Raw genomic sequence first — 14,853 nt, forward strand, 5'->3', positions numbered from 1 at the left:
GTGATGGACAGGGGAGAACACCTTTCAGACCTGCACCCAAAGTTCCTGAAATAGAACAAAAAAACATGCAAGTTGGGGTTTCTAAAGGCCGTCTGAGAGAGGAGGAGAAAGCAAGAAAGCAAACGTGTGTGGGCGTGTACTGTGGTCAGGAAAGACACCTTATCAGCTCTTGTGTTTTAGACTGACTTGCTCCTTCCAATGTCTCAAAACTAAAGAGCTTGTCTGTAGTGCAGGGAGTAAATGTGAGGGAGGATCAGCATATCCTGCCTTCATCACCACAGTCTTCCAGCTTTGTACTTCTTCAAGGTGAACTTATCACTCAGACCAGTTTCATTCCAGTTCTAATCCTTATTGATTGTAGAGCTTCAAATGTGCTTAAGGACATTCAATTGGATTGAGACAAGGTAATGAAACAATGTGCAAAACAGCTGAATGTCTATTTAATTTGAGGACCAATAATGAGGTATGTGCAATATATCCCAAAATAAATAAAGGTTCCTATTTAACCTGCATGCAGCATGTATTAAGACCTCGCATGCAGGAATACACCCTGTGCACCTTATCTAAAACGGCCACAGTATTGGACGCCATTGCATTACCACTGCAGCCAAGAACAACTCCCCATGAGGTCACCGCAGGACGTATGGCATGGGAGCCAGGATCCACTGTGAGCCGCAAAGCACGGCACCCAGAAGCCACCGTGAGCTGTGCACCAAAAGAATGGGGAGACGCTGTGTCTGTGGTGGCAACAGTAAAGAGTTAATCCTTACCTGTAGTAACAGTCTAAGGCAGTGGCTCCCAACCTTTTTACTTCTGTGGACCCCACTTTATCAGTACTGGAACCAGGGGACCCCCACTTAAACATTATTGAAATCCTGGGACCTCCACCAATAAGTCATTACTGAAAGCTGGGGACCTAATCTGTTAATATTATTACATTTTCTAAGCATTCATGGACCCCCTGAGGAGGCTTTGGGGACCCCCAGGGGTCCTTGGACCCCATGTTGGGAACCACTGGCCTAGGGTACTGAGCTCTGCTATGGAAACATTAGTTTCTGACACCAGACATCTCTAGTAACAATCTAAGTTACTGCAATCTGTTACAGAAAACGGTTTGGGGGTCATTACAACCTCGGAGGTCTTTTATCAAGACCGCCGAGGGACTGCCGTGCGGAAGACCGCCAGTAGTGGCGGTTTGCCGCTCGGCGTATTATGACTGTTGGCTGCCCTCCATCGTTTTCCCGACGGGGAGCCGCCAACAGCCATACTGGCGGGCGGCGGGGAAGTGGAGGTTGCTCCACCTCCACCTCCACCGCCACGCCAACAGAACACCGCCCAGCGAATCACGTCCTGTGATTCAGCGCGGCGGTGTTCTGTTGGCGGTCTGGTGTCGGCGGAGCTGCCCCCATGGCTCCCGCCCCCTCCCGGAGGATCGGCGGACCAGGTAAGTCGATCGTCCGTTAGGGGATGGGGGTGTTGTGTGGGTGAATGGGGGTGTGCGTCTGTGTATGTAGAGGGGTTGCGTGAGTGCGTGTATGCTTGCGGGGTTGTTGCGTGTTTCGGGAATGAGTGCGTGTATGTCTGTAGGTATGTCTGTATGGATGTGTGCGTGTATGTTTGAATGTGGGCGTGCGTGTCTGACTGTGTGTGTGGATGTTGGCATGTATGTCGGTGTGTGTGCGTGTATGTGTGTTGTGGTGCCTGCGTGCGTGTCGGGTGTGTATGTGTAAGGTAATGTCGGGGGTCGGGGTGGGGAGGGGGGTCCTGCCACCTTTGGGGGGTGGCAGGGGTGGTGGGGGGTGTAGGAGAGGGAGTCGGGGTGGGAGGTGGGGGAGACCCCTATCAGTGCCAGGGAAGGAATTCCCTGGCACAGATAGTGCTTACCGCCTAGATTTCATGGCAGTTCCTACCACTGGAAATCCACGGCGGTAAGCTGGGTCAAAATACCGGCCGCGGTATTGTGACGCCCGCCGGGCTGGAGACCCAGGTCTCCAGCGCAGCGGGCGGAACGGAGAAGCGGCGGATGACCATGGCGGTAACCACCATGGTCATAATACTCAAAAAAAGACCGCCAGACTGTTGGCGGTCTTACCGCCGCTTTAACACCGTCCGCCAGGGTTTAAGACAATTTACATTTTGAGTTACTTTGTTAGTTTTTATATATTGGGCTGTGTCTCAGAAGATGGATTTATTTGTGATGACGAGAAGCTTGAACACGAAGCCAGAATAGGAAGCACAACAATGGATTATCTCCATCTGTCTGTCCTATCCTGCAGAATGTACATCGTTCATAAGAAAAGTTTAGGTCCCCTTTAGGCCTCTGTTCTGAACAAACTGTGGGGCGATATTCATTATCTTAAAGACCGTAACTTGGGCATAATTCAACCCTTGCTGGTTTAAACTAGGTGAATTTTAGGAGTGGCACCAGTGTGGGTGGCAGTGAAACTGAGGTATTGACCCAGGCAAGGGATGACATCAAGGCCTACTGCAACCCTGCTTCTCGGCTGCTGTCAACATTGGTGTCATACCTAGAACAACATTAAACCAATAAAATTCCATTACGAACAAAGATATGGAAAAGAATACCTTGACAAATTTCAGCAGTTTCCTCAACCCCCATGGTACTACAGACAGCCATTCGATGCCAGGTACAGGCCAGGATGGGTCCTTGACTGCTAACACATCTTTGTCTGTTTCAAGTCCAGGTTTCCCTTGGGAGTTATCTTGATGTTTTATTTTACGGGTGGTATAATAATTTAAACAAAAGAAATCTGCTGTACCCCGAACCATTTTCTTTTCTTCTTCTGTAAACTCTGGCAGTCTTGATGCAGAGAATCCTTTCTGTTTACTTTTTGCACTAATTGTGAACTTCATTATCGGTGGGTAGTCCCCACTAATGAAAATTGGCTGAGCAAACCAGCCGAGGTTGAAGGCAATGTATCGTTTGACTGCTTCCTGGTCTTCCACAGAGCTTGGATCGAAAGGTTCTGCCCAATCGGAATCTAGAGCTATTGATACACGACCATGCTGTGTCTTCTTGAATAGCAAGTGGTAGACATGCCATGCTTTAGCGTGAGCTTTAATCATGTTATGCGCTGCTTGGTAAGCTCCTGTACCAGGATCCCGAATTCCTGGAGCAAAAAGGCCTTCTTCGTAGCCAAACCGAGCAACAATATGAGGCTCATTGATAGTAATCCACCATTTAACTTTGTTCCCAAATGTGTCAAAGCAAAAATGTGCATATTCAGTAAATAAGTCCACTGTTTTTTCTGATTTCCAACCACCCTGATCTTCTATACTTTGAGGCATATCAAAGTGGTATAATGTCACCAATGGCGTAATACCATTCGCTAACAGGTCATCAATAAGCTTGTTGTAGTAGGCAATTCCTACAAGAAATAAAAAGAAACAAATGCTTAATTAATGTTTTTAGTTTCCGGTTGTACTTTCCACAGATTTACACTCATTTACCAGATCATTTTGGTACGTATGCGAAAAGTACAGGTTTTCAAGCCTTTCAATCTGCTTTTCTTTCTGTCTAAAGAAGTGGTGGAAACAGAGGGCCTGACTAAAGGAGAACATGCTAAAATGTAGAGATGAACACACTGGGCCTCATTAGGATTAGCTCTTCAATTCTAAAGGAGACGGTAACTCTTGTGATCAGCGCCATAGAAAATACAAGGACTGCAGATTTACGGGGATTTTCATGTAACCTTTGCTGTAGATGTCACCTGCTTCTAGCAAGTGAAATCTCCTGGATTAATACTGGAGGAAAATCTGAATTTACCATAGAAATAATTTCTAGGAGTGTGTTCACTTGTAATCAGCTGGGAACGTAGTTGTGCCTGATCCAGGCAAATGCGTAGTTAAGGCACCATCCATATTCGTGGTTCGGGCACACAGCAGAACAGCTGGGAGAGGAACATGGCGGCTGGGTTAAGTGGGGCTGGGGCAGGTGGGGGTATTTTTAAGGACAGGGTGGGGTAGGTTTTAGAGTTTAGGGTGGGGGTAGGAGGTCAGAGTCGTTTTTAGGACAGGGTCGGATAGCTTTTACGGTTCAGGGCGGGCATAGTAGTTTTTTTGACAGGGTGGGGTAGTTTTTAGGGTCCAGGTTGGGGTAGTTTTTAGGACAGGGTGGGGTAGGTTTTACAGTGAGGCTCAGGATAATTTTTAGGACAGGGTAGGTTTTAGGGTTTAGGGCGAGGGGTTTGAGGGGTTGTATCACACAACCACGCATCACGTTACCACATATATATTTATATCTTTACTAAGCATGCTTTTACAACAAAATTCAGAGTAATGTGTGGTAAAGGTATGCGTGGTAAAGATGCGTTCGTGGTTCCGACTGCGTTAAGCCATGCATGATTTTGGACGATTTTACTAAGTACTCACAATAAAGCACTTTATAAGTTTCCTCCTAGGCTCTGCATGCAGTTGTGTATATTGACGGAATAACCAAAATGTATAGTAAATGGTGTAATTAGACATACATGCATTACGTCTACTATCCAAAACTTAGGGTGAGGATGACAACCTGTTCTAATGTATTACTTTCTTCCTGAATCTTGTACACATATCTTAATTAAACATAAGGCAGAGAAAATAGCAATGTCTCTAGATTGCGGCTAAGTAAAATGCAGCTGGGTGAAAGTAGGGTTAGATTAAACAAAGTCGGCAGCAAAAGGTTTAGAAACGTGATGCAGGAAGTTACGCCAGAAAAAAATGAAGCCATATAACACAATGGTTGGATTTTTTCTTGAAGTTACATGATACTGTTTTTATAGGGTCTGATGATCTTCAAAGCCTTTTCATAAACTGGCATGTGTAATTTGCAATTTAACTGGTTTGTGAACGGGTAAGCAATTAATGAAGAAACGTACTTACTCCGAGGCTGCATCACAATTTGTACTGTCTGAAGAGGTCGCAAAATATTAATCAGCTAGGTCATATTTTCGAATCTGAGACTGGCTGTCAAACACACACTTGGTGACCTGCAAGGGAGAGTAGATCACTATCCTTGTATCTTCATCCTCAAACGGGAAACATTTAAAAAAAACAGTATTTACCATTTAAAGGGATCGGTGCTAGATCCCGTTTGAGAACACTTCGGGGGAACAAGCACTAGTTCCTTGGACCAATGCTTGCTCCCTAGATGCTGCCTGACTAATTACCAAATGGGAAGTGTAAACATGGATAGCTTAAAAGTCGATGTTTAGAGGGTAAGAATTCATGTTGTGGCTAACTAAGGATGACTTACACCTTATCGCCTATCTTTATTGTGATGGTGCATCCATCCCAACACTATCTTGAACTGCTGTTTATTCTGTGTCATAGTAAAGAACATATAGACTTCACTAGATGACAAAGTGATTTTCAAGCGCTAACTAAAAGAGTCGGAGACGTTTCCGGGCATGGGCAAAGTGGTCTTTGGCCCAGGGACCCCAGCCTTTCAGTGGGGGTAGGGGGGGGCTGATAGAGACAGCACTGTTCTGAAGAGAATCTTGCATTGGTTCCCTTGAATAATTCTAAAACAGCTGAAAATACATTTTCCTTGAAATGATTTTTGCGTGAGATTCTATTACAGACATTTTGCAGAGAAATGTTGTGCTTATGTTTCACGCAACATCCATAAAAAAGTTTATTTTAGTTCAAAACAGGGGACCTCACATGAGAAATTGGAGGGCATTACAGATTATTATTAGCAGTAATGTGTTAGCCAGCTGATGCGGTGTTACAGTATTAAAAGAACATGTTACTATCCCGAGTATTAGATGTAAATGTATTTATAATGTGTAGGTGCCTATGAGGTGTCAGTGACCTGGCCAAAGAGGGCATGAAAGAGCTGAAAGTGAATCATAAATTCAAAACTGTTCTGAACAGGATCCACCGAAATACTTTTGGCCCAAGGCCCCCAAAATCCTCAAGATCTCCCTGAAAAGAGTGTACCTTCCCCAAAGACAGAGGGACTGTCCCGGACTGAACTACTTAAAATTTCAAGGGCTGAGAACAGAAATTGTGAACACCAGAACTCCACTTAGTAGAATAGTGATAAAATCTTCAGATGTATTCCATTGCATCTGTTGACCCTTTGTTTGATTTCTATTGATTAGGAGCATGTAAATCAGATGTATAAAGCTTTTTGTAAAGCCCTATAAAAGAGTGCATTTTCTCCATGCACAAGGAGACGCTTTCCCAACTTGTGAAAGCAAATCTATACTGGATTTTTACTAATCTTTACTGAATTGTTTGCTATATTCTCCATTGAATCGTAACCTTATTGACTATGTCATCTGATGGCCCAGCTTACTAATTTCTGTATTTTAACTAATTGAATAATGCTAAAAACAAAGAACCTTGTCTGTCATTCTTTAACAGAAATGGTTTAATCTTGCCTTCCCAGTCTTCTCACACTAGTTTACTGAGAGAGATGGGTCCAGTAGAGAGCACGAAAGACAGAACCTGTCCCATGTGGACTACTTCCCCTTTGTGACTCAGTTACCACACCCCTTGAGGTGTCTGCAATTTTTCAATGGTGTACAATCGAAATTGCAGACATCAAGCATTGATACATATCAATGCAAACAGCAAAATCCCTTTAGTGAGTCAGAATGACTTGACAAAACTGTAATTTTGCAAAATCACAGTGTTTATGACAATTGAATGAGTTAGTACATCATGCCCCTATTTCTTCACCTGGGAATATGATTTTACTTCTCCGTTCCAATTCTTCTTGTCTTGATTTTTATTTTTCATAACATACATAGATCGTACATAGCTTGAATGTTTAAGTTGTGCCATTACCGAGTGCAGCCAGCAATGGATTCGCCACTCTCCTAAAAGCATGATTTTAAATGACGGTGCAAAAATCTTTCTTCTGTGTAAAGTGTATTTTCACATCACAATCATTATTCTTTCACTTCAAGAAAACAGAAATTTGCCTTGTTTTCGGTGTGAATGGAAAGCATATTGGGAATGGCGATGCACAGAATTTGAATATAAGATGGCTGGGCTATCTGATAGTGGCATATTAAGGAATGAGGGAGGGAAATCCAAAAGTGCTAAATGTTTGTGTTAGAGGCTGAGGAAAACGTTCTTCTTACAACTGCCATGAGTAAATGCGTTGCTTACCAGGAAACACCTAGACTCCTCATCGGAAATTGGCGAGTTGAGCGCTTGCGAGGTGGGGAGATGTTGGCAGAGAAAGAGAGAAGAGAGAAGAAAGAGAGAGATAGAGAAGAGAGAGAGAAGAAAGAGAGAGGGGAATTTGATCTGTCACTGAGCATGGTATGGGGCTCAGGGAAAGCATCCTTTATGGTCATGAAATATCAGGATTTAATGCTAATGGTGATGTACCAATGGAGAAGAGCAGGCAAAGACACACCAAGAATGAACAAGCAGAAGCAGGGTAAGGGACAAGGATAGAAACAGTACAGGGAGGGCAAGAAAACCCTGATATCTACAAACAGACAAAGGAACTAATAATGAAAAAACAAAATAGATTACAAAAGTAGATCTCATAACTTCCCAGAGAAATAGGGAATCTCAGTCTAAGCCTCGGAAATCTACTTGCCCACTCCCTTTGGTGAGTCAGAGTTTATCAGGGGTAACTATTTTTAGGGCATATTGGCCCATTCTGGTGAGTTGACACTGAACAGGTGTTTTGTTCAATCAGAAAGTAAATGAGCAATAAAGATGCCTTTAAATCTTGTTTTTATCTTGTCATAATCGCACTGTGTTCAGAAGTCAAATGTCAGCTTATGTTCTCTTACAATGTGATTCTTTTTTTATCCTGGAAGTTGGTGTTTACTTTTCTTTCTCTGGCAGCAACATTAGAGGATTATGTAAAGTCCACTGCCTGACACCCATGCTGTGCAAAGAATGTGAAATGAATGGAATTAGGATGTCAGTTGTTTTCTAACATACAACATTGAAATAGCTTGCAAATGAACTGTACAAACATTTCAAATATATTTCAATAGATATAAAAGCACTTTTTTGTGTGATGGAAAAAAAAAACTTTTAATAGGATGAAAACAAAGCTCAACACTTTACTTGGTGATGTGCAAATGATCAATATTTCTGCTGAAACCCAGTTTTTACACATTATTGTCTATCCGCTATATATAGTTTATCTGTAGAACCTCAAGTTAGTGGGAAAGTGTGTGGCCATTTCAATGGACAATGTGCTGTTTGTAAATGAAAATCTGCTATCACATCCTGTCTCAGTAATATATTTAAAAAGTGAGTGTTTAAACAAGAACTGAGGAACATTCCCCTCCCCCAATAACAATGCTATAAATGACCTTAGAAGCATGTCAGGGGTCATGCGTACCCTATATGTAGGCTAGCTAGATTCTTATTATACACAGAGCAAATGTTTAGTTAACTCAATCAAACAAGAGTTTTTTTGTACAGCAGAAATACTGAACGTGCATATTTGAAGGTGCTCCCGTATGTGAAAATGAAGCAAAAGGAGACTCTGTAAAATGAAATATTTGCCTTGAATCACACAATTTGAGAGCAGTTTATGGGTCAAGTACATCACAGTTAGGCCAAGTAGATTATCCAAGTCACTAAACCTGCAGGTCTGGTAACATTTGCATGCTTTTTCAAGGCTTGCAGTCACCTTGCAAATCTCACAAGAAATGAGGCAATGTATTTGATTCTGTATCAAGGATACAAACAAAAATTGTACTAACATACACAAGACAAGCCCCTGAGGGTCCAGCTGAAGACACAGTAGAGAATTCTATGAAAATAGCAATATCACACTATCACAATTAAGAGACTTAAGACTATGTGTAACACAAGAAAAAGGGTGGGGCCGGTATTGCCTCCTGGAATCCAGGAACCAACCCCAGTGCTATTGTTCAAAGTCCCAACCTTCAAAAAACATTTAATAACCTCTGATACTTGAACTGATTATGCCCAAATCTTTAGGAACAGCTCCTGAGACCATATTCCTACAAAATATTGCTGTAAAAACATGGGGGAACACATATTGTGTCAAACATTTGTCATGTCAAACATATCTGGAGACAGAATATAGAAGGCAAGAATACACTATTTAGGTTGCATACTGTTTTTATAAATACAGTTGGACATAATATTTTTATTATTTAGTTAAGTCTTATTTTTTTATTATAAGTTGTCATTTAAATGCGTAATAAGTTTCTTTTAAGTTCGTAATTTTATTCAGTAACAAATAGTATTTTTTAAATCAATTTTATTTGTTTGGGCGGATTGTTTTATTTGTATGGGGACAGGGTTAAAAATATTTAAAATATGTTTCCCTTAATTGATTATACTTTTGATATAAGTTGTAATTTGTTAATTATAGATTATGTATTTTTTTATTCAAAAGATAATTTTAATAATATGGTAGCATTTTATTTACTTGATTAATATTTAATTGGATGAGTTAATTATATAATTGTTTTTAATAGTTTGGATAACAATTAGATTATGTTAATATTTTTTGCTTAATTAATTTCATAATCGTACTACATTTTAAATTATTTATATTGCTATTTTATCTATTATTAATTTAATTAGCTTTTGTGGCAGTTGGAATTTTAGGGTAATACGGTGGGAAATATGTTCAATCTATTTTTTTATTGATTTCATTTTAAATGTTATTTTAAGTATCATTTTACAAGTTCATTTCATGTCTTGAGTTTTTTATAATTTATATACATTATGCAATGTCAAAAATAATTTTTTTATTGTTTATGCAAAGATAGGTAATTTTCTTATTGAATAAATATTTAATTTACTTTGTATTAAGTTAGGATAGGGAAAATTAAATCTGAGCTACCTAAAGTGTTTCCCTAGTGTCACTTCTGCTGGAGTGAAAAGAGTAGTTCTCACCCCACCAAAAAAAAAACCTCTTACTGTTGGTTATGTCGGAGTGAGAATATTAAATCTAATACCTCCAAAGTCCAACACTTTCCCTACTGTTGCTTGGGTTGAACTAGCAATAGAACATCTGACCCTTCCAGAGTCCCACAATTTCTCTTCTGTTGCATATGTTACAGTGGGACTAGAACATCTAACCCCTCCAAAGTCCAACACTTTCCCTACTGCTGCTTACTTTAGAGCAGGAATAGTGAATGTGACTCCTGCAAAGTTCAACATTTTACCTACAGTTTCTAACATAGGCTGGGGAACAACAAACATGACCCCTCAAAGTCTATTGTTTTATATGATTTTTTAAAGGTTGTTTTAATGTTAAAACGCTAGTTTAATGTACATTTATTATTTATTTTTTCTAGTAATTTTTATATTAGTTTTTAATTTTGTTAATATATACATTTTTAATACTTTCAATATGTAGTGTTTGTTAAAATTTATTTATTGTTTATTACTATATTCATTATTTATATTCAGATAATGTTTTAAATATGTTTATTATTTTTTAATAATCTTAAACTATTTTTTATTTGAAGTTTGTAAGTTATTGGTCTTAAAGATGTGGAGAGATTGAACGATCCCCCTATCCTGCATGGTTGGGGGTCCACAGGAACTGTGTATTGCATCTGTGGGGTAATCCTGCAATGCTACACTGTTGGTATGTTAATGTTGTACATGCCTTAAACTTAAAAAAAAACATTTTTCTTAACAAAATTTGTAAGTTATACTTTTCTGTATATTTCATAGAAAATGTAATGTTAATTTTAAAGTAAATACACATGTTGAAAGTTAACATAGTCTATAAGAACAAGTTACTTACCTTCGGTAACGATTTATCTGGTAGAGACATTCTAGTTGCACATTCCTTACCTTAGAATTTCCTACAAGCGTCAGACTGGATCTAGAGATTTATGTTCGAGCCGTACCCTTGAGTGCCACCAGATGCTGTTGGTCAACTCCGCATTCGGTGTTGGCGTCTTGGTCGCCGTGATGACGTCGGGGTCGTACATAGGTGCAGCATCAGTGTGGTGACATCAGTTTCTTTTCACGACTTTCCACGCCAAACCGCAGAGCCATGAAGAACACTGAAAACAGTGCGCTCGAGCTAAGGCGCTGAAAAGGGAATCCCTGTCCCTAGAAATCAGTTCGCAAGTGGGGAGGATGGGTGGGCCAGTAAGAAATCTGCAACTAGAATATGTCTCTACCAGATAAATTGTTACAGAAGATAAGTAGCTAGTTCATCTGATAGAGACTTCTCGTTGCAGATTCCTTACCTTAGAATAGATACCCAAGCAATACCATCCTCAGAGGTGGACTGCGAACCAAGATCATACTAAATAGTCCTGCAGGATGAACAAGCAAAGTAGCAGTCTTTGCGGACCTAACTGTTCAGGCAGTAATGTCTGGTGAACATGTGCAGCGATGCGCACGTTGCTGCCTGGCAGATATCCAGGACAGGAACTCCGCGTGCTAACGATGTGGAAGCAGCAGTTGCTTTTGTGGAGTGAGCGCGCAAGACCTCAGGGGGTTGCTTCTCTGCCCAATCGTAGCACAATTTGATGCAAAGTTGTACCCATCATGAGATAGTACGCTTCTGCACTGCCTTCCCTTTCTTCGCACCTAAATACCTAACAAAGAGTTGATCGTCCACTCGGAAATCTTTAATATGATTGAGGTAGAAAGCCAACGCTCTTTTTTGATCCTGACAATGGAGTCTCTCCTCTTCATGAGAAGTATGTGGGGATGTGTAAAAAGTAGGCAAAGTGATGGATTGGCCTACATGAAAAAGCACTACAACCTTGAGAAGGAAGGAGGCCTTCGTACGAAGCATCACTTTGTCAGGGTGAACAGACACAAACTGGAGTTTAGAAGAAAGAGCTTGAAGCTCGCTCACTTACTCACTGCGAGCAGAGGTGATGGCAACAAGAAAAACAGTTTTGAGAGTAAGGAGCCGCAAGGGACAATTGTATAACGGCTCAAAAGGGGCACACATCAAGTAAGTGAGGACCAGATTGAGGTCCCACTGGGGCATCATAAACAGAGAGGGAGGAAACAAATGTATGAGTACCTTCAGGAATCTACCAACAATAGGAGATTTGAAAAGGGAAGGTTGGTCTGGCAATCTAAGAAAGGCTGAGATAGCTGATAAGCAACCTTGAAGGTTGCCCAAAGCAGAGCCCTGCTGGGCTAAAGAAAGGATGAAGAAAAGAACCTCAGAGAGAGAAGCAGAGAGGTGATCAACAGACTTGTTGATACACCATTCCACAGATTTTTGCCAACAACAGGCATATACCGCTTTGGTGGAGGAACGCCTGCCTGCCAGGACAACACCACAGACTTCGGCCGAAAGGTCAAAAGCTATCAACTGGCGCCACTCAATCTCCATGCATAAAAGTGAAGACTGGACAGGTTCGGGGGGGGGGGGTGGAGGACTGTCCCCTGTTGACCAAAAACCCAGTAGAGAGGTTGAAACATAGGAGTCATAGCCAAAATATCCTGGACTCACTTTTTGGGAGGATAGGCCTGAAACTACACTGTAGCCAGAACAGCTCCGATGAAAGGGACCATCTGAGAGGGAGTCAGGTGTGGCTTTAGTATGTTTATAGTGACCCCCAGCATGTGCAGAAGGTTCGCCGTAGTCTGAAGGTGGGAGACGAATCTCTGGGATGTGACCGCCTTCAACAGTCAGTCGTCGAGGTAGGGGAAGACCAAAACCCCTAACCTGCACAGATGAGCTGCAACCACCTCTATCACTTTCATGAACACCTGAGGGGCGCTGGTAAGGCCAAAGGAGAGCACGGTAAATTTAAAGTGCTCGTGACCTACCACTAATCGCAATTAACGTCTGTGGGCAGGCAAGACGAGTATATGGAAGTAAGCGTCCTGCAAGCCCAACGCTACCATCCAGTCTCCTGGGTCCGAGGCAGACAGGACCTGAGCCAGAGTGAGCTTTTTGAACTTCTCCTTCTTGAGGAAGAGATTGAAGCTTGAAGGTCTAGGACAGAACGTAAGCTCTTGTCCTTTTTGGGCACCAAAAAGTAATGGGAATAACAACCACAACCTACTTCTGGCGCAGGAACCCTCTCTAAGGCTCCCTTGGCCAAGAGAGCCATGATTTCCTTGTGGAGAAATGCAGTTGATCCTCTGGTAAGCGGCTGTAAGTCTGAGGCATGGCCGGAGGGGCAGTCTCAAAGGGGAGGGAGTGGCCCTTTCGAACGATCCGCAAAACCCACCTGTGCGTTGTGATGAATTCCCAGTGGGTCAGGTGGTGGCAAATACTGCCTCCAACTGGTCTGAGATGGGGGAACGGACTAGGTAGGCTTGGAGGCTGCAGCAGGGGCGGGGTGGACTGGGCAGACCTCTGGTTCCCTGTCCCACAAGCTCATGGGATTCGGTGTCCCCGAGTAGAGTGGGTGGCATGGTGGCTGGGAAAGGGATGAGACAGGAAGGCACTTCCGTGGCCACGAAAGGGGCAAAAGTCGGACAGTTGTGGGTGAGGGCAGCCGAAAGGCCAAGTGACCGAGCCATAGCCCAGGACTCATTGAACCTCTCATGCGTTGAGTCCGCTTTGTCTCCAAAGAGACGGGTGCCATCAAAGGGCATGTCCATAAGGGATTGTTGGACATCCCCCGAAAAACCAGATGTTCTCAACGAGACATGAAGCATCAAGGCCACTGTCGACACAACCAATGTACCCAGAGAGTCAGTCAGGCCCAGCCCACAGTGAATAGTGAACTTCACAGCATCTCTCCCATCAGCAACGGCTTGAGAGATGATAGCCCAGGCCTCCTCCAGGATCTACAGCAAGGCCTGTGCAACCGTATCCCACAATGAGTAGGGAATAGCGTCCCAAAAAGCATGTGGTGTTCACTGACCGCAACAAAAACATAATCTTCTCTATCCAGGGGGTGGAGGGGGATGCGCCGGAAGAGGAGGAGGCCTGAAATCCAAGACTTTCAGGCATGGATTGTTGGGACATTTAGGGTCGTTTGAGGTGGGCCGATGGTGGCGGACGACTGTCCTGTTCACAGGAGCCCTTGAACTGAGTCTGGACCAAGCACCCAGAAGGACATCAGTGAGGGCTTCATTGAATGGGAGTAGAGTCGCTCAAGTGGAGGGCCCATGCTGAAGCACCTTCCTCAGGAGATTAGTCCTGGCCTGGCCAAGGACCTCAACCACCCTACTGACCACCATTGAATAGGAGGCACCCTCTGGCGTAGCCACGGAAGGAGGAGAAAACATGCCAGCATCCTGAGAAGTATCCAGACCACTAGCCTCGTCGAATTCCTGAGCCCAGTCCATGTTAGGGTCATCCAGCTGGTATTCATAAGGGTCCAGCGACCCCTCCAATCTCTCCTCATATTTGTACCCATAGGAAAAAGGGTCTGAACCTGACCTGGGGTGAGTAGGCCCCATCAAAGTCAAAAGCTGCATCGGCAGAGGCCTTTCCGGCTCTGGGCCATCGGGAATTAGGATTGGGTCGACATTGATTGCGTGCCCAATCGACGTTGAAAGCGTCAACAACTGGCGGGGAAGGTCACAATGGCATGCTGGCATAGGTACGGATCCGATAGCTGATTCTGAAGGGCCCTCAGAGACCGAGGCGGAAGCCGCTAGCGCGGAACCCAAAAGGCCCCTAGCCAAACCCCCAGGCACAGACAAAGCCACAGGGGGGGGTCAAACTGCCTAAATATGAGACACATGGCCTCACAGAACTTCTTTAGTTCGGCGGGGGTCCCTCCAGCTCCCAGAAACTCGGGGAGGCGAGGAGCGGACCCAGAAGTAGAATGACTAGCCTTCTTCAATTTCTTCTTCATACCCAAGTGACCTCAAGACTTGGAAGAAGACAAGTGGTGGTGACTCTGAGATTGATCACAAGACCTTCCTATCAAATGAGACCGGGAGCGGTGCGGAGTAGAGCACCAAGCCGCCATGAGCTTT

General features: G+C 43.2%; 1 protein-coding gene across 1 annotated transcript in view; it reads right to left on the reverse strand.

The window, feature by feature from the left end:
• LOC138248423 (cytosolic beta-glucosidase-like) overlaps window positions 1-14,853 on the reverse strand; it is a 355,284-nt gene that overhangs the window by 180,960 nt on the left and 159,471 nt on the right. Inside the window, exon 4 of the mRNA XM_069202172.1 lies at window positions 2,587-3,389. Within this exon, the coding sequence (XP_069058273.1) occupies window positions 2,587-3,389 (803 nt within the window). The remainder of the gene's footprint in view (window positions 1-2,586; window positions 3,390-14,853) is intronic.

Source organism: Pleurodeles waltl, chromosome 1_2, assembly GCF_031143425.1.
Source record: "Pleurodeles waltl isolate 20211129_DDA chromosome 1_2, aPleWal1.hap1.20221129, whole genome shotgun sequence".
NCBI lineage: Eukaryota > Metazoa > Chordata > Amphibia > Caudata > Salamandridae > Pleurodeles > Pleurodeles waltl.